The sequence below is a fragment of the Nycticebus coucang genome, chromosome 15 (genome assembly GCF_027406575.1).
Source record: "Nycticebus coucang isolate mNycCou1 chromosome 15, mNycCou1.pri, whole genome shotgun sequence".
NCBI lineage: Eukaryota > Metazoa > Chordata > Mammalia > Primates > Lorisidae > Nycticebus > Nycticebus coucang.
In genome coordinates, this window is record NC_069794.1 from 76,380,054 (window position 1) to 76,400,789 (window position 20,736).

The following is a 20,736-nucleotide window of genomic DNA, read 5'->3' on the forward strand; positions in this document are numbered from 1 at the left end:
AATGAAAATATCACCAAAGATTCTGACATACTGCTTTCAGAGAGAATTCAGATGCCAAGTTGTCTCAACTCTAACCGAGCTTCTCCAAGACACATTGTGATAAACCTGTCCAAAGTCAAGACAAAAGAAAAGATTCTTCAAGCTGCCAGTAGTAAGTGCCAGTTGACCTACAGGGGAAAATCCATCAGAGTGACTGAAGACTTCTCTAACGAAACTTTCCGAGCAAGAAGACAATGGTCATCTACCTTTAATCTACTTAAACAGAACAATTTCCAGCCCAGAATTCTGTACCCTGCTAAGCTAAGCTTAAAAATTGATGGAGAAATCAAATCATTTACAGACATACAAACATTGAGGAAATTTTCCACAACAAGACCAGCTCTACAGGAAATACTTCAACCTGTTCTACACACTGGCTATCACAATGGATCAGCAGCAAAGTAAGAACTCAGAAATTGAAGGACACAACCTAACCTCCACACTGATGCAAAAGATAAAACTAAGCAATGGACTCTCACAAAATAAGATGAATAGAATGCTACCACACTTACAAATTATCTCAATAAATGTTAATGGCTTGAATTCCCCACTGAAGAGACATAGATTGGCTGAATGGATTAAAAAACACAAGCCATCCATTTGCTCTCTCCAGGAAATACACCTGGCTTCAAAAGACAAATTAAAACTCCGAGTCAAGGGTCCATTTTCAGGCAAATGGAATTCAGAAGAAAAGAGGAGTTGCAATCTTATTTTCACATACATGTGGATTTAAAGCAACTAAAGTCAAAAAAGACAAAATGGTCACATTATATTGGTCAAGGAAAACATACAACAAGAAGACATTTCAAATCTAAATAGTTATGTACCCAATTTAAAATGCTCCCAAATTCTTGAAACAGACCTTACTCAGTCTGAGCAATATGATATCTGATAATACCATAATAACAGGGGACTATAACACTCCTCTTACAGAGCTGGACAGATCCTCTAAACAGAAATTAAAGAAAGATAAGAGATTGAAATGAGACCGCAGAACAACTGTGCTTGATAGATGCATATACAACACTACATCCCAAAGCTAAAGAATATACACTCTTCTCATCAACCCATGGAACATTCTCCAAAATTGATAATATTCTAGGCCAGAAAACAAACCTCAACAAAATCAAAAGAATTGAAATTTTTACCTTGTATCTTCTCAGACCACAAGGCACTAAAGGTGGAACTCAACTCCAACAAAAACGTTCAACCCCACACAAAGGCATAGAAATCAAACAACCTTCTGTTAAATAACAGATGGGTGCAGGGAGAAATAAAACAGGAAATCATTAACTTTTTTGAGAATAACAACAGTGAAGACACAAGCTGCCAAAACCTGTGGGATACTGAAAAAGCACTTTTGAGAGGAAAATTTATTGCTTTAGATGTACATTCGAAAACCAGAAAGAGAGCGCATCAACAAACTCACAGGCCATCTTATGGAATTGGAAAACAAAGAACAATCTAAGCCTAAACCCAGTAGAAGAAAAGAAATATCCAAAATCAAATCAGAGATCAATGAAATTGAAAACAAAAGAATCATTCAGAAAATTAATGAAACAAGAAGTTGGGCTTTTGAAAAAATGAATAAAATAGATAAACCATTGGTCAGACTAACTAGAAATAGAAAAGTAAAATCTCTAGTAACCTCAATCAGGAATGACAAAGGGGAAATAACAATTGATCCCACAGAGATACAAGAGATCATCTTGAATACTACCAGAAACTCTATGCCCAGAAATTTGACAATGTGAAGGAAATGGATCAATATTTGGAATCACACCCTCTCCCTAGACTTAGCCAGAAAGAAACAGAGCTCCTGAACATACAAATTTCAAGTACTGAGATTAAAGAAACAATAAAAAAGCTTCCAACTAAAAAATGCCCTGGTCCAGATGGCTTCACACCAGAATTCTATCAAACATTAAAGGAAGAGCTTATTCCTGTACTGCAGAAATTATTCCAAAAAATTGAGGAGGAAGGAATCTTCCCCAACATGTCATATGAAGCAAACGTCACACGGATACCAAAACCAGGAAAAGACCCAATCAAAAAGGAGAATTTCAGACCAATTTCACTCATGAACATAAATGCAAAAATTCTCAACAAAATCCTAGCCAATAGATTACAGTTTATTATCAAAAAATTCATACATCATGAACAAGTAGGTTTTATCCCAGGGATGCAAGGCTGGTTTAACATACGCAAGACCATAAACATTATCCACCATATTAACAGAGGCAAAAATAAAGATCATATGATCCTCTCAATAGATGCAGAAAAAGCATTCAATAAAATCCATCATCCTTTTCTAATTAGAACACTGAAGAGTATAGGCATAGGTGGCACATTTCTGGAACTGATTGAAGCTATCTATGACAAACCCACAGCTAATATTTTACTGAATGGACTAAATCTGAAAGCTTTTCCTCCTAGAACTAGAACAAGACAAGGTTGTCCTCTGTCACCTTTACTATTCAATGTAGTGCTGGAAGTTCTAGCCAATATAATTAGGCAAGACAAGGAAATAAAGGGAATCCAAAAGGGAGCAGAGGAGGTCAAACTCTCCCTCTTTGCTGACGACATGATCTTATACTTAGAGAATCCCAAAGACTCAACCACAAGATTCCTAGAGGTCACCAAAAAATACAATAATGTTTCAGGATATAAAATCAGTGTCTAGAAGTTAGTTGCCTTTGTGTACCCCAATAATAGTCAAGATGAGAAGCTAATTAAGGACACAATTCCCTTCACCATAGTTTCAAAGAAAAAGAAATACCTAGGAATATACCTAATGAAGGAGGTGAAGGATCTCTATAAAGAAAACTATGAAATCCTCAGAAAGGAAATAGCAGAGGGTATTAACAAATGGAAGAACATACCATGCTCATGGATGGGAAGAATCAACATTGTTAAAATGTCTATACTTCCCAAAGCAATCTACCTATTCAATGCCACTCCTATTATAATAACAATATTGTACTTTCAAGATTTGGAAAAAATGAATCTGCATTTTGTGTGGAACCAGAAAAAATTCCGTATAGCTAAGGCAGTGTTTAGTAATAAAAATAAAGCTGGGGGCATCACCATACCAGATTTTAGGTGGTACTACAAAGCCATAGTGGTCAAGACAGCATGGTATTGGCGCAAAAATAGAGTCATAGACACTTGGAATCGAATAGAAAAACAGGAAATGAAACTAACATCTTACAACCACCTAATCTTTGATAAACCAAACAAGAACATACCTTGGGGGAAAGACTCCCTATTCAATAAATGGTGTTGGGAGAACTGGATATCCATATGTAAAAGACTGAAACTGGACCCACACCTTTCCCCACTCACAAAAATTGATTCAAAATGGATGAAGGATTTAAATTTAAGGCATGAAACAATAAAAATCCTCAAAGAAAGCATAGGAAAAACACTGGAAGATATTGGCCTGGGGAAAGACTTCATGAAGAAGACTGCCATAGCAATTGAAACAACAACAAAAATAAACAAATGGGACTTCATTAAACTGAAAAGCTTCTGTACAGCTAAGGAGACAACAAACAAAGCAAATAGACAACGTACCCAATGGGAAAGGATATTTGCATAGTTTGAATCAGATAAAAGCTTGATAACTAGGATCTATAGAGAACTCAAAGTAATCCACATGAAAAAAGCCAACAATCCCATATAACAATGGGCAGGGATACGAATAGATCCTTCTATAAAGAAGACAGATGAATGGCTAACAAACATATGAAAAAATGTTCATCATCCCTATCTATTAGAAAAATGCAATTCAAAACCACCCTGAGATACCATCTAACCCCAGCAAGAATGGCCCACATCACAAAATCTCAAAACTGCAGATGCTGGTGTGAATGTGGAGAGAAGGGAACACTTTTACACTGCTGGTGGGACTGCAGACTAGTACAACCTTTCTGGAAGGAAGTATGGAGAAACCTCAAAGCACTCAAGCTAGACCTCCCATTTGATCCTGCAATCCCATTACTGGGCATCTACCCAGAAGGAAAAAAATTTCTTTTATCATAAGGACACTTGTACTAGACTGTTTATTGCAGTTCAATTTACAGTTGCCAAAACGTGGAAAAAGCCTAAATGTCCACCAACCCAGGAATGGATTAACTAGCTGTGGTATATGTATACCATGGAATACTATTCAGCCATAAATAAAATGGAGACTTTACATCCTTTGTATTAACCTGGATGGAAGTGAAAGACATTATTCTTAGTGAAGCATCACAAAAATGGAGAAGCATGAATCCTATGTACTCAATTTTGATATGAGGACAATTAATGACAATTAAGGTCACAGTAGGGGTAGGGAAGGGGAGAGCAGAAAGAGAAAGAAGGGGGTGAGGAAGAGCAGAGAGAGGGAAGGAGGGAGGGGGGTGGGGCCGTGTTGTGTGTTACACCTTTTGGGGGCAAGACACAATTGCAAGAGGGACTTTACTTAACAAATGCAATCAGTGTAACCTGGCTTATTGTACCGTCAGCGAATCCCCAACAATTAAAAAAAAAAAATTCAGAAAGTATTCAGAAGAAACAAAAAAGAAAAGAAAAGTAAATAAAATTGACAAACTTTTGGCTAGATTAACTAGAAGTAGAAAAGAAAAATCTCTAATAACCCCAATAATTAACTATAAAGGGGAAATAAGAACAGATGTCACAGAGATACAAGAGATCATCTCTGAGTAGTACAAGAAACTCTATGCCCAGAATTTTGTCAATGTGGATGAAATGGATCAATACCTGGAATCACACTCTTTCCTTATACTTCACCAAGAAGAAATCAATCTCCTGAACAGACTGATGTCAAGCACTGAGATAGAAGAAACAATTAAAAAAATCTCCCAACAAAAAAATGTCCTGGTCCAAATAGCTTCACACTAGAATACTATCAAACCTTCAAAGAAGAGCTTACACCCATACTGCAGAAGTAATTCCAAAAAATTGAGAAGGAAGGAATCTTCCCCAACATATTCTATGAAGCAAACATCATTCTGATACCAAAATCAGGAAAAGACCCAACTAAAAAGGAGAACTTCAAATCAATTTCACTAATGAATGTAAATACAAAAATTCTCAATAAAATCTTAGCCAATTGATTATGGCCACACATTAAAAAAATCATTCATCATAATCAAGTAGGTTTCATTCCAGGTATGCAAGGCTGGTTTAATATACACAAGTCCATAAACATAATTTTCACCATATTAACAGATGCAAAAATAAAGACCATATGATCCTCTCAATAGATGCAGAAAAAGCATTTGATAAGATTCAGTATCATTTTCTAATTAGAACACTTAAGAATATAGGCATAGGTGGCACATTTCTGAATCTGATCAAAGCCATCCACAACAAACCCACAACTAATATTATACTGAATGGAGTAAAACAGAGCTTTTCCACTTAGAACTAGAATCAGACAAGGTTGTCCTCTGTTGCCACTACTATTCAACATTGTGCTGGAAGTTCTAGCCAAGACAATCAGGCAAGAGAAGGAAATAAAGGGCATCCAAATCAGTGCAGAGGAAGTCAAACTTTTCCTCTTTACCAATGATAAAATATTTTCCTGCAGTTTTTGGCCAGGGCTGGGTTTGAACCTGCCACCTCTGGCATATGGGGCCGGCACCCTACTCCTTTGAGCCACAGGCGCCACCCATAAAATCTTATACTTAGAGAACCTCAAAGACTTAACCACAAGACTCCTGGAAGTGATCAAAGAATACAGCAATATCTCAGGATGTAAAATAAATGTTCACAAATCAGTAGCCTTTGTATACGCCAATAACAGCCAAGTTAAGAAGTTAATCAAAGACTTAATGCCCTTCACAGTAGCTTCAAAGTAAATGAAACAACTAGAAATATACATAACAAAAGAGATGAAGGACCTCTATAAAGAGAATTACAAAATCCTAAGAAAAGAAATAGAAGAAGATATTAACAAATGGAAGAACACAACATGCTCTTGGGTGGGAAGAATCAACATTGTGAAAATGTCTGTACTACTCAAAGCAATCTATAGATTCAATGCAATCCCTATTAATATACTATCATCATAATTTTAAGATTTGGAAAATATAATTCTCCATTATGTATAGAACCAGAAGAAACCCCTTATAGCCAAGGCAATTCTTAGTAATAAAAACAAACTGAGCATATCACCCTACCAGACTTTTGGCTCTACTATAAGGCCATAGTGATCAAAACAGCATGGTATTGGCACAAAAATAGAGATATAGACATTTGGAACTGAATAGAAAACCATGAGATGAAACTAGCCTCTTATAGCCACCTGATCTTTGATAAACCTAACAAGAACATACACTGGGGAAAAGAATTTCTATTCAATCTGTGGTGCTGGAAGAACTGGATAACCACATGTAAAAGACTGACACTAGACCCACACCTGTCACCACTTACAAAAATTAATTCAAGAATTAAATCTAAGGCATGAAACATAAAATCCTCAAAGAAAGTGTGGGAAAACACTTGAAGATACTGGCCTGGGGAAAGATTTTGTGAAGAAGACTTCAGTGGCAATTGCAACAATTAAAATAAACAAATGAGACTTAATTAAACTGAAAAGCTTCTGTACAGCTAAGGAAGCAACAATCAAAGCAAATAGACAACCTTCTGAATGGGAAAATATATTTCCATATTATGAATCAGGCAAAGGCTTGATAAGTAGGATCTACAAAGAACTTAAATTAATCAAACAAACAAAAGACTCAACAATCCTCTATGACACTGGGTAAGAGACATGAAAAGAACCTTCTCTAAATAAGAGAGATGAATGGCTAACAAACATGAAAATATGCTCATCATCGCTAATCATCAGAAAAATGCAAACCAAAACCACCCTGAGATATTACCCTTAAGGATGACATTCTCACCCAGCGAGAATGGCCCACATCACAAAATCTCAAAGCTTCAAATGCTGGTGTGGATGTGGAAAGAAGGGTACACTTTTACATTTGGTGGGACTGCAAACTAATACTATCTTTTTTGGAAAGAAGTATGGAGAATCCTCAAAGAACTCAAATTAGACCCCCCATTTGATCCTTCAATCCCATTACTAGGCATCCACCCAGAAGAAAAAAAATCATTTTATTGTAAGGACTTTTGCACTAGACTATTTATTACAGCTCAATTTGCAATTGCCAAAATGTGGAAACAGCCTAAATGACCACTAACCTGGGAATGGATTAAAAAGCTATGACTTTTCATATTTTTTAATTAACCTGGATGGAGATGGAACACATTCTTCTTAGTAAAGCATCACAAGAATGGAGAATCAAGAATCCAATGTAGTCAATTCTAATATGAAGGCAGAAGATGAGCTAATATAAAGGAGGTTATGGAAATGAGGTAGTAGGGAGAGGGGAGGAGCTGGGAGAATGGGAGGTCAAGGGCTTTGGCACACTTCTTGGGAGCGGGACGCATTTATAAGAGAGACTTCTCTAACAAATGCAATCATTGTAACCTAATTCTTTGTACCCTCAATGAATCCCAAACAATAAAATAAAATAAAATAATTATCACAGCTGTAGTACATGGTTCCTAAGGCACATTCCAGAGAGCAAACAGTTCATGTAAATAAGTGATTAAAAAAAAAAAGAAAGAAAGAAAGGAAACAAGCATGAAAGAGAAGTGCTCAGCAGAATGAAATGGCAAATAAATTTTCCTAATTGAACCTTGAGGATGGTTGGAAGAAAAGTGTATTTCTCTAGAGAATGTCCATACAAGCTGGCCTGTCCAGGAGCTTATAGCCAAATTCACACATCCTATATATACAAACCACCTCAAGTAGAGGTTTTAAATAATGCAGTCTGAAATGATTTGGCAGAAGTAAATACAAATCCTTTCTGTTGAAATGAAACTTCGACCCAAGCCTCAAGGAATTCCTATCAAAAAAAGTTCCAGTCATCATGGGGTCATAAATCTAAATAAGCCACCCTACGTTAAACACACAGAAAAACAAGAAACAGAATCAGATCCACAAATAATTTGGATAGACTCAGAATATGAAATAACTACACTTTGCATAGTTTTTAAATAAAGGGTAGTTTTAAGAAATGAGTATGGAACAAGAAAATTAAAATAGAGCATACATTCAAAAAATAAAGCTTCTAGAAAGTTAAAATTATAATGCTAGAGAACTCGAAATTTAATTGAGGGATTAAACAGCTGACCAAAATCTAATGAAGACTCTATTGGAGAGCAGACAGTTAACAGGAAGAAGGTACCCAAAGCCTCTGAGAGATACTGCAATGGGAAGAGTGAATGGTAAGAAGCATGAGGATAGAGAGAAAAGGGCCAACATACATCCAACTGGAGCTGGAAAGAAACTGGGGGCTAGGAAGCGCCAATATTTAAGCACCGATCTGAGTTTTTTAAAGTTATTCAATGTCACTGATCCTCCTACTCTGAGAGCCCCATGAGTCAGAAATAGGATAAATAAAACAGTCACATGACAATAAAACCACATCAGTCTAAGGAGAAAATTTTCAAAGCAGGAAGAAAGGACCATTCATATGCCCACGTACCAATACTAGACTGAAAGATGTTTCTCAAAATCATCAAAGGTATAGGACAATGGAGTATTTTCAAAGTTTTAAGTAGGGTGAAATAAAGAAATCTTAAGAATACGAAACATGAAGAGTTGACTACCAACAATCCTTCTCAAAAGGAAACATTAAAACATCCCTCGCAAGAGATATGCAAGCAACAGATATGCAAGTTTAACTGAAAGTTTGGAGTTATGAGAATTAAAGATGAACAAAGACATTGGTAAGGATGTGAATAAATCTAAATAATAACTGTTACATAAAAATAATAGGAATACTAATAATGATAGTCTTATCTGTAGTGTTAAAGATTTTAAGATCAAAATACAGGCAAAGTGGCATATTTCTAGATAATGCAAGCAATGTTAAATATTTGTCCTTTTGTGTCTGGCTTATTTCATTTAGCATAATGTCTTCAAGGTTAGTCCATGTTGTGGCATGTGTAAGAATTTCATTCCCTTCTATAGGTGAATAGAATATGCCATTGTAAAGATATACCACCCTTTGCCTATCCATTCATCCATTGATGGTCATTTCAGTTATTTCCATCTTTTTGCTATTGTGAATAATGATTTTATGAACATTGGCACAAAATATCTTTTTTAGCTCCTGACTTTAGTTTTTGGAATGTGTATATACTCAAAAGTGAAATTGCTGGATTATATGGTAATCTATGTCTAATCTTTTGAGGAGCCACTGTACTATTTTCCACAGTAACTGCACTATTTTACATTCTGACAACAGTATACAAGGACTCCAATGAATAATAACATTTATTGTTCCTACTCTTTATGGTTTACCTACATAAACAATATAATTAATTTTCAAGGCTTAAACCTTCAAACCAACTTTTATTAAGATTATATTTAGTTACAATCTAAAGAGGCTAGTACCCATTGACTAGGCAAGGTGGTTGAAGTGATCTTTACCCAAATGTCAATAGAAAACATAAATTCTGAAGGATTAACAAATAATCAGATTTTGGGGAGCAGAGATGGTGCTGGAGATTTCATTATTCCATCCTCTATCTTTAGTTATTTAAGGACAAAAGGCTGCTGATGCAATTGTTTAAACAGGCATTTCCAGCCTCAAATCCTTTTTAAGTATATGTTTACTGAGAATTCATTATTCAAATGCTACTATTCAACATGACTAGAAATTAGAACTTTCCAGTTACTGGTTATAATGAGTAACATTAATTAGGTCCCTACTACACAGTAGGTGTGCATTGTGCTGAATGCCTTACAGATACTTTATCTTATTCAATCCTCATAACACCCTATAACATAGATCCCTGTTGTGCCCATTTTACAGATTAAGAATCAAGGACAAAGGTCAAGGAAGTTACATGAGAATTCCAATTTGACTCTGCTGGTAGATGGTAAAGCGATGACTCAAACTTGGGAAATTTAACTCCAAAATTCTGCCTTATTCCACAATTTTTATATCATCCCTAATTCATTGAAAAATGGAAAACCACAACCTAGTAAAAACATATTAAAAACCAAAAGTCGTTATAAGAAAAAATTAATTAAATGTCTCCTTTTAGGCAGTGTACATTTGCAGGAGTTTCTTTAAAATGTAATTTACACCTATAAAGATTTGACTGTCATTTAAAAGGTAAACATAAATGAAATTACTGTGTTAAGCATCCATTGGTAACCCGATTTCATTCCCACCGTTTTTTATTTCATTGCAGCCACTAGAGATGTGGGTGAGGAGCTCTCCATTAAAAAAATAGAAGTTTTATTACTCCTCTTCCAGAAGCTATGAAATCCTTAACAGGTATAAAACTTTGTAGCAGTCCTCAAAATTTTTAACAGCCTTGGGAGTCTTCCTCTGAGTCATCTGCCTCAGGCAGGCAGGGCTTGGGTATTTCCACCAGCAGGTTCCTGACTCTGGAGCTAACTATAGACTAGAGAGCTAACAGTAGTCTTCCCTACCTTCCCTCTCCAGCTCTTCGACTCTCTCATAAACACATAAAAACTTGTATTAGGTCTGTTCTGCTTAAACATAAAGCAGTGGTAAAAGCTACCTTTGATGTTGTGTTATTGTTCATAATGCAATATTATCAGTATTTTGAGCAAAGTATGCTTTTTAAGTTCCCACCTGGCTCCATGTGTCAATTTAAACTCTACTCCATGACTGACCCTGCATTTTATTATACACAAGCTCTTCCTAGAGCTTTCTTTTAAGCTCTGTTCACATTGTTAGATCCCTGAAGAGGCCCTCACCTGCCCAAGCTCTTCATTGAGATTGGATGTTCTGGCCATGGCATAGACATTATTTACTTTATAATGCATATCTTCATCCTGCAAGAAGTAAAAAATATAGCTTAGACCAGAATCAAAACTTCACTCAAAATATCTTCAGGGTGGTTACCACAGCCTTTCTATGTGACTGACATTTAGAAAGAATTCACCATGGAGAGTATAGAATACTCAGGTCAAACCAGTGCATCTTAGTTTCTTCCATATATTAAGACAATTGATTCAGGAGAAGTAGTGCCATATAGAAATAAATTTTCATATGTTGGTGATCTAGTAGAATTGAAAGACTTGGCTTTCAAATTCCCAGTTCTGCCTCAGACGAGGTGTGGACTGGGAGTAAATGAATTAACATTTCTGTGCTTCAGCTACTACAGCAATGAAATGAAACAACAGCACAGATCTCATAGTACTCTTGTGAAAATAAATGAGAATACATTTGAAAGTATTGCTTTGCTATGTGACTGTTTAAGTAATATTCCCTTTATATGATGGCAATCCAATGGCACATTGAGAGTATATCTTTAATATGTGATATTTAGCAATAATTTTATTTCAAAGAAAACTATCTAAAAATATAATGAAAAATTGCAACCCCACATTCAAACTAAAAAATTAGTTCAGTCACAATTGAGTAAATATTAGTAACAGTCAGTAAATCGTCGTTACCTAAGAAAGCTTTTCCTTAATTTGAAGCAATTCTTGGAAAGATTACATTCCTGTCATTCTTGCCAAGACCTGTAAGTCTACTGGACTTTCCTCTCTTTTTCTGTTAAGTAACTATGTCTCTATACTTGGTACTAAGCCACTATCTCTTTAATCTCTCTTATCTACTAAAGAATAAGAATGACAAAAACAGTGTCCTCAAGGTGAACATCAAGCACGGCTGAGCCATGCTAATACAACACTTAGCATGTTTGTCCAAAGCACAGCTGGCCCATCAGCTGCACCAGCCACACCAGCCATACTATGGAGACTCAATTACATTGATTCTTTAAATTATAAAAAAAAAAACTCATAGCTCAAGCATGAATTTTTTCTGATTCTAATACTCACCCAGTTTATAAATTGGGCCTGAACATATTTCACAATTTCCAGAGTGACCAGCAGACTAATGGGAATGAGGTTGTGGTACAAGATGATGAACACCAATATATCAAATCCAAGGTTGTGAGAGCTAGAATCTGTGGAAGAAAATCAAAGGTGCCACATCACTGCTTCAGAAGTCAGCTTAATTCATCCTTGTTTGCATTGTTGTATAATAAAATTTAGGCATTTTCTCCACGACAATTGTTAAAAGTGGACAAAGTCTGGCTGTGGTGGCTCATGCTTATATGCCCAACACTTTGAGAGGCCAAGGAAGCAGGAGCACTTGAAACCAGGAGTTAAAGACCATCCAGGGCAACACTGGAAGACCCCCATCTCTATGAAAAATTAAAATGAAAAGTTAGCCATGTGTGGTGGTGCACAACTGTAACCCTAACTACTCAGGAGGATAAGATGGTAGGGTTACTTGAGTAGCCTAGGAAACATAGTGAAACAGTCTCTAAAAAATAAATAAATAAATAAAATTTTGAAAAGTGGACACAAATATGAAATATTTTAGAGAACCAAGAGATGAATTCAGCTACTTACCATTATTTGATCTTTGACAAGCCAATTAAAAACATTCAGTGGGGAAAAGATTCCCTATTTAACAAATGGTGCTGGGTGAACTGGCTGGCAACCTGTAGAAGATTGAAACTGGACCCACACCTTTCACCATTAACTAAGATAGACTGTCACTGGATAAAAGATTTAAACTTAAGACATGAAACTATAAAAATACTTGAAGAAAGTGCAGGGAAAACTCTTGAAGGAATCAGCCTGGGTGAATATTTTATGAGGACGACTCCCCAGGCAATTGAAGCAGTATCAAAAACACACTACTGGGACATGATCAAACTAAAAAGCTTCTCCACAGCCAAGAACATAGTAAGTAAAGCAAGCAGACAGCCCTCAGAATGGGAGAAAATATTTGCAGGTTATACCTCCAATAAAGGTCTAATACCCAGAATCCACAGAGAACTGAAACATATTAGCAAGAAAAGAACACGTGATCCCATTTCAGGCTGGGCAAGGGACTTGAAAAGAAACTTCTCTAAAGAAGACAGACACATGATCTACAAACACACACAAAAAAGCTCATCATCCTTAATCATCAGAGAAATGCAAATCAAAACTACTTTGAGATATCACCTAACCCCAGTAAGAGTAGCCCACATAACAAAATCCCAAAACCAGAGATGTTGGCGTGGATGTGGAGAAAAGGGCACACTTCTACACAGCTGGTGGGAATGCACACTAATATGTTCCTTCTGGAAGGATGTTTGGAGAATACTTAGAGACCTAAAACTAGACCTTCCATTCGATCCTATAATTCCTTTACTAGGTTTATACCCAGAAGACCAAAAATCACAATATAACAAAGACATCTGTACCAGAATGTTTATTGCAGCCCAATTCATAATTGCTAAGTCATGGAAGAAGCCCAAGTGTCTATCGACCCACGAATGGACTAGCAAATTCTGGCACATGTATACCATGGAATATTATGCAGCCTTAAAGAAAGATACTTTACCTCTTTCATGTTTACATGGATGGAGCTGGAACAGATTCTTCTTAGCAAAGTATCTCCGGAATGGAAGAAAAAGTATACAATGTACTCAGCCCTACTATGAAGCTAAATTATAGCTTTCACATGAAGGCTATAACCCAACTATAGCATAAGACTATAGGTAAAGGTCCAAGGAAGGGGAAGGGAGAGGGGAGGTTAGGGTGGAAGGAGGGTAATGGGTGGGGCCACACTTATGGTGCATCTTAGAATGGGTATAGGCAAACTTACTAAAGGCAGAATACAAATGTCTACATATAAACTAAGAAAATGCCATGAAGGCTACATTGAACAGTTTGATGAAAATATTGCAGATTGTATATTAAACCAGAACATTGTACCCCTTGATTGTACTAATGTACACAGCTATGATTTGACAATAAAAAAAATAAAATAAAAAAGTAAAAGGAATAGTGATCTCAGGAATGAGAAGATAAAAAAAAGAAAGAATACATTAGTTAAACACCAAATATGTAAAAAGGAGTATGGAAAGTTTTAAGAGTAAAGATTTTTTAAAATGTTTAAATTTTTTTTAAATTTAAACAGGCAGCCTTGAACTCCTAGGCTCAAGTGATCCTCCCACCTCAGTCTTCCAAATAGCTAAGACTACAAAGTGCATGCCACTAGGCACATTAAATTTTTAAATTTTTCTGTAGAGATAAATAGAGTTTGGCTGTGTTGCCCATGCTAGCCTGGAACTTCACCTGCCTCAGCCTCCCAAAGTGCTGGGATTACAGGCATCAGCCACCACAAACCACAAGCATGAGCTAGCCGAGATTCTAGACTGAGAGAGAACAGACCCTTCTCTCAGGGAGCTTGGGATGCAGCTTGAGAAAGTAAGCCAAGTCAATAAGTAGAGCATGATGAATTCCATGATAGCACTGATCACAGGGACACCACCACAAAGTACAGGGCACAGAGTGGGGTATCACAAAAGGAGGTGAGCAATGTTTGAAGAAGAAGGGAGTTTGTTAAATATAGGTAGGAGGTGAAGGCAAAAGCATAAGGAGGACATTTTAATTCAAACTGAAGAAACAATAGGTTTGTGAAGAAACAGAAATGAAACAGCATTAGGTAAATGAAATTCTTAAAACTCAGGGAAAGGAGAGAAGTGAGGCAGGAAAAAAAAGGAAAGGAAGAAAGATAACTATGGTACTTTAAAAAATCTATAGATGTGCTAAATTTTTAAAGAGGTAGATTTGTTTGAGGTTTTTTTTTTTCAATATAAATTGAACCTAATTTCACAGAAATTTACTTTAAAAAGTCTAGAAGATGCTCGGGGAAAATATATGCACTGACATACTGTCTTTAAGAAGCTCGCATCACAATCTTATCACTAAGTTTACATATAGCTCTGTTACAGGAGAGGAGTTATAACTGAAGAGAACTAAAAACAAATTATTTTGTAAAGAAGATACCTTTCCTTAAACACAAATCTGTAAAATCAAACAAAATTAAATCAGTTCAATTTGCCAATTAAAATTTTACATATATTTTTCTTGAAATGAAGTGTAGCTGCAATTTAGAACAAAGGAGTTAAATCTGTTTTTTTAATGTGATAAATGTTTCTCTTAGTACGGCTTTTGCAGTATCTCACAAGTTTTTTTTTATTAAATCATAGCTGTGTACATTAGTGCAGTCAAGGGGTACAATGTGCTGGCTTCATATACAATCTGAAAATACAGTTTGATGTTTAACATAGTCTTCATGGCATTTTCTTAGTTATTGTATGAAGACATTTGAATTCTGCATTTAGTAAGTTTCACCTGTACCCATTCTAAGATGCACTGTAGGTGTGGCCCCACACATTACCCTCCCTCTACCCTCCCCTCCCTTGGCCTTTTCCCCATATTCTTATAGTTGGGTTATAGCCTTCATATGAAAGCTATAAATTAGCTTCATAGTAAGGCTGAATACATTGGGTACTTTCTCTTCCATTCTTGAGATACTTTGCTAAGAAGAATATATTCCAGCTCCATCCATGTAAACCTAGATTTCTAAATCCCTTCAACCTAAAAGTCAAGTTCAATTTACTATCATTTCTTCAAACTCTATCACCATGCATTCACTAACGTTCTTCTATTTGCCATGATTATGCTTTCACACTAACTGTATTACTTTATGTTTATAAATCTTCTTTTAAGAAAAGTAGAAACAAAAATCACTGTGACCATTTTATGAACAGAGAAACTGAGACAAAATATTCATTCCTTTGGGGTGGTGCCTGTGGCTCAATGAGTAGGGCGCTGGCCCATATACCAGAGGTGGTGGGTTCAAACCCAGCCCTGCAAAAAACTGCAAAAAAGAAAAAAAATATTTATTCCTTTGCCAAATTCATTAATTACTACATTTTTCTTCTTTTGTACTAGCATATCCTGGGCATAGTGGTGTACCATAGAATAATAAGCACAGGGTTCTTATTCTAAATAAGCAAAAAGCTCCCTCTGCACTTTTTAGTAAACATACAGAATCTCAGTTTCACTTTAAGTAAAATAATGGATAAGCTTAGAAAACTATAGAGTTCAGTTTCAACTCTAAACTATTTATTTTAGTCAATCAATTAATCATTGAGTTCCTATTATGAAAAGGCACTGTTTCTGGAGTTAAGGGTATATAGTTTTCTTTCCTCAGAAATTCACAATCTTGTAGTGTGTGCCACGTTGTAGAGGCATGAAATAAACAATAGTTATAAAACACAGGCATGGAATGATCTCTATTAAAAATATTATTATAGCACTCTGGGAGGTCGAGATGGATGGATTGCATGAGCTCACAGGTTGGAGACCAGCCTGAGCAAATGTGATGAGACCCTGTCTCTAAAAATAACTGGGGGGGGAGGAGACAAGATGGCTGACTGAAGCCAGCTTTCCACAGAGGCTCCCGTTCAGAAGGAGAGTTAAAGGACAAAAATTCAGCAAGTAACCTGGTGGATTTGAGCTGCACTAAGAGAGAAGGTTGTAGAACGCACGTCAACTCCACTGAGGTGAGCTGCGACCACAAGGATACAAACAAAAGGTACAAAATCCATCACCAAGCGGACAGGAGTCCCCTCCCCCATGAGATTGGCTCAGAGTGCCCCACAAACAACCGTGCAGAGTTCAAAGGTCCTCCCACTACACTCCACGGGAGAGACCCTCTAAAAACTGGACCTACCTCCCCTACTGGGGTGCCACGGCGTCCTCCTGCCAGGCATAAAACTGTATAAACTATATATGGTCTCTACCTGGAATTCTGAGCTCCCAGCGCTCTCCTTTGCTCACACTGGGGTCTGGAGGCCAGTCCCGGTCGGTCGGCAGAGAGGGGACTGCACCAGAGTGGCAGTTCCCTGAGGCACAGTGCGACAGCCATCTTTTGGTGATAATACGGCCAGGCATAAAACTGTGTAAAGCTGTGTGTGTTCTCTGCCACAACCCCAGGCTTCCAGCGCTCCCCGCGCTCCCCTCTGCTCTCGCTCCAAGGTCTGGAGGCCTCTCCCCCAGGGATCCAGACTCTTGGGCGATTTCTCGAGGGGTGTAGACAGTGCTGGGCTGCAGCCTGTTGGTGCAGACTCTGGGGTACAGAGTGAACAGAGGACGATTGGCCGGAGGGGAGCTACACCGGAGCAACAGTTGCCTGAGCCATAAGGCAGCAGCCCTCTTTTGCTAGCAATACGGCTCACTACAGAATATTCTGAAGCCACACCCCCTGTCTCCCTGGGCAACCAGAGACTCTGAGTTTGCCTGAGGCAACATAAACGTGCAAACCAGGGAAACTCCCAGGGCGGGGCTGACCCAGAGGTCTGCTTTACTAAACCTAAGACGCACCTGGCCCTCAGGGGATCGTCAGCCTATAGACAATAAAAGAGCAAAGACAAGCTGATTTGGAACTCAATTCAGCTTCTCTTCTGCAGGGGAAACACAGAGTTGTTCTGTTCTGTTCTGTCAGTAACATTAATCAGGGGTGAGACTGGACCTGAGTGAAAACCCCTAAACCTTCATCTAGTGCCCGAGGTTGTCAGGCCTCACCTCCTCCTGCTGGAGAGAGGCAGAGCACAGCGGCCTGGCAGACTTCCTTGTGATTCAGGCAGGTACAAACTCCTGGAGTACCAATTCACTACAGGCAACTGGGTCAGCCAACTGCAGGGCTATTGGTGACTGGGTGTGAAGTGGGGCAAGGTGGGGAAGGAGGCAGCAAACTTCCCAGACTTATTTATAGGCTGGGTGGCTTCTCCTGACTCCACGCAGCACTGGAGCAAGCCACACCAGAGTAGTCACCAGACCCCTGTGATCCAGTTCCCTGAGACCTCTTAAACTCTCTCAGCCGAGACAGGTGCAGACTGAGACAATTGATTTGGACTTTTTTGAACTGAACCAATCACCTGAGGACAAATCAGGTGGTGCCCTAGGTGCACGGTGGTAGGAAGGTTTGATTTTTCTTTTCCAATTGTTTGCCGGTGGGGGGCGGGGTGACTTAATCGCTGATATTTCTCCACAGCTGAGACTTCAATCCAAAGTATCTGTTTCACTAGGGTGGAACAGAAACCAACTGAAAACAAGGCAGAACCATTTAGCGCCACCACACCAGACAGGGCCCCAGTTTCTCAGGCCACAACACTGTACAGGCCCTCGACAAAGCCCCAGGGGAAAAAATCAGAGGGAGTAAAACAACCATGGGGCGGAATCAGCGGAAAAACTCTGGTAACATGAATAACCAGAATAGATCAACCCCCCCAAGGAAAGGTATGGCAGATGCAATTGAAGATCCCATTCATAAACAACTGGCTGAGATGTCAGAAATTGAATTCAGAATTTCGATTGCAGACAAGATTAAAAAAGTGGAATTAGGAATTTGAGGAGAAATTCAAAAGTTGTCTCAAGAATTTAACGAATTTAAAGACAAAACCACCAAAGACTTAGACACACTGAAGCAAGAATTTGCAGCCCTCAAAGATATGAAAAATACAGTAGAATCCCTCAGTAACAGAATGGAGCAAGCAGAAGAAAGGATTTCTGACATCGAAGATAAAGCCATTGAATGCTCCCAAACTCTCAAAGAGAAAGAGAAATGGAGAGCAAAAACGGATCACTCACTCAGAGAGCTCTGGGATAATTCGAAGAAGGCGAATATCCGAATCATAGGAGTTCCAGAAACAGATGAAGCGGCCTCGCTGGGCACAGAGGCCCTGCTGCATGAAATTATGAAAGAGAATTTTCCAGACATGCCTAGAGATTCTGAAATTCAGATAGCGGACAGCTTCAGAACCCCAGCACAACTCAACCCCAATAAGACATCCCTAGGGATATCATAATTAACTTCACTAAAGTTAATATGAAGGAGAAAATCCTCAAAGCTGCCAGGAGAAAGAAAACCATTACCTTCAAAGGCAAGAATATTAGAATGACTACAGATCTCTCTGCTGAAACTTTTCAATTCAGAAGAGGGTGGTTACCGACTTTTAATCTCCTCAAGCAAAATAACTTTCAACCCCGGATCTTGTATCCAGCTAAACCGAGTTTCATTTATGATGGAGAAATTAAATACTTTAACGACATTCATATGTTGAAGAAATTTGCCATAACCAAACCAGCTCTTCAGTATTTTCTCAGACCTATCCTCCATAATGACCAACCCAATCCTATACCACTAAAGTAAACTCACTCAGAAACTTCGGACCAAACTCCAATTTCCACACTGGCGAAAGGATTAAAAATGGCCACTGGACTTTTGAAAAACTCGATACCCAAAACTTTACCAGACTTATCAATATTCTCCATTAATGTCAACGGCTTAAACTGTCCTCTAAAGAGGCATAGGTTAGCTGACTGGATACAAAAACTGAGGCCAGATATCTGTTGCATACAAGAGTCACATCTTAACCTAAAAGACAAATACAGACTTAGGTGAAAGGATGGTCGTCCATATTTCAGGCAAATGGTAATCAGAAAAAAGGAGGGGTTGCAATTTTATTTGCAGATACAATAGGCTTTAAACCAACAAAAGTAAGGAAGGACAAGAATGGTCACTTCATATTTGTTAAGGGTAATACTCACTATGATGAGATCTCAATTATTAATATCTATGCACCCAAACAGAATGCACCTCAATTTATAAGAGAAACTCTAACAGACATGAGCAACTTGATTTCCTCCAGCTCCGTAATCGTCAGAGATTTCAACACTCCTTTGCCAGTGTTGGATCGATCCTCCAACAAGAAGCTGAGCAAAGAAATCTTAGATTTAAACCTAACCATCCAACATTTGGATTTAGCAGACATCTACAGAACATTTCATCCCAACAAAACAGAATACACATACTTCTCATCAGCCCATGGAACTTACTCCAAAATTGATCACATCTTAGATCACAAGTCTAACCTCAGTAAATTTAAAGGAATAGAAATTATTCCATGCATCTTCTCAGACCACCATGGAATAAAACTTGAGCTGAGTAACAACAGGAATCTGCATACTCATACAAAAACAAGGAAGTTAAATAACCTTATGCTGAATGATAGCTGGGTCAAAGATGAGATTAAGAAAGAAATCGCCAATTTTTTGGAACAAAACAACAATGAAGACACGAACTATCAGAACCTCTGGGACACCGCAAAGGCAGTTCTAAGAAGGAAATTTATAGCACTGCAAGCCTTCCTCAAGAGAACAGAAAGAGAGGAAGTTAACAACTTAATGGGACATCTCAAGCAACTGGAAAAAGAAGAACATTCCAACCCCAAACCCAGTAGAAGAAAAGAAATAACCAAAATTAGAGCAGAATTAAATGAAATTGAAAACAAAAGAATAATACAACAGATCAATAAATCAAAAAGCTGGTTTTTCGAAAAGGTAAATAAAATAGATAAACCTTTGGCCAACCTAATCAGGAAAAAAAGGGTAAAATCTCTAATCTCATCAATCAGAAACAACAAAGACGAAATAACAACAGACTCCTCAGAAATCAAAAAAATCCTTAATGAATATTACAAGAAACTTTATTCTCAGAAATATGAAAATCTGAAGGAAATTGACCAATACTTGGAAGCGCATCACCTTCCAAGACTTAGCCAGAATCAAGTGGAAATGTTGAACAGGCCCATATCAAGTTCGGAAATAGAATGAACCATACAAAACCTCCCTAAAAAGAAAAGCCCAGGACCAGATGGTTTCACGTCAGAATTCTACCAAACCTTTAAAGAGGAATTAGTACCTATATT

At 37.7% G+C, this 20,736-nt stretch overlaps 1 protein-coding gene across 1 annotated transcript in view; it reads right to left on the reverse strand.

Moving 5' to 3' along the window:
- The window catches only part of LOC128566496 (phospholipid-transporting ATPase IB-like), a 372,171-nt gene that overhangs the window by 266,810 nt on the left and 84,625 nt on the right, over positions 1–20,736 (reverse strand). The window contains exons 11-12 of the mRNA XM_053563334.1: positions 11,951–12,078; positions 10,862–10,939 (exon numbers count right to left, since the gene is read on the reverse strand). Of these exons, the coding sequence (XP_053419309.1) occupies positions 10,862–10,939; positions 11,951–12,078 (206 nt within the window). The remainder of the gene's footprint in view (positions 1–10,861; positions 10,940–11,950; positions 12,079–20,736) is intronic.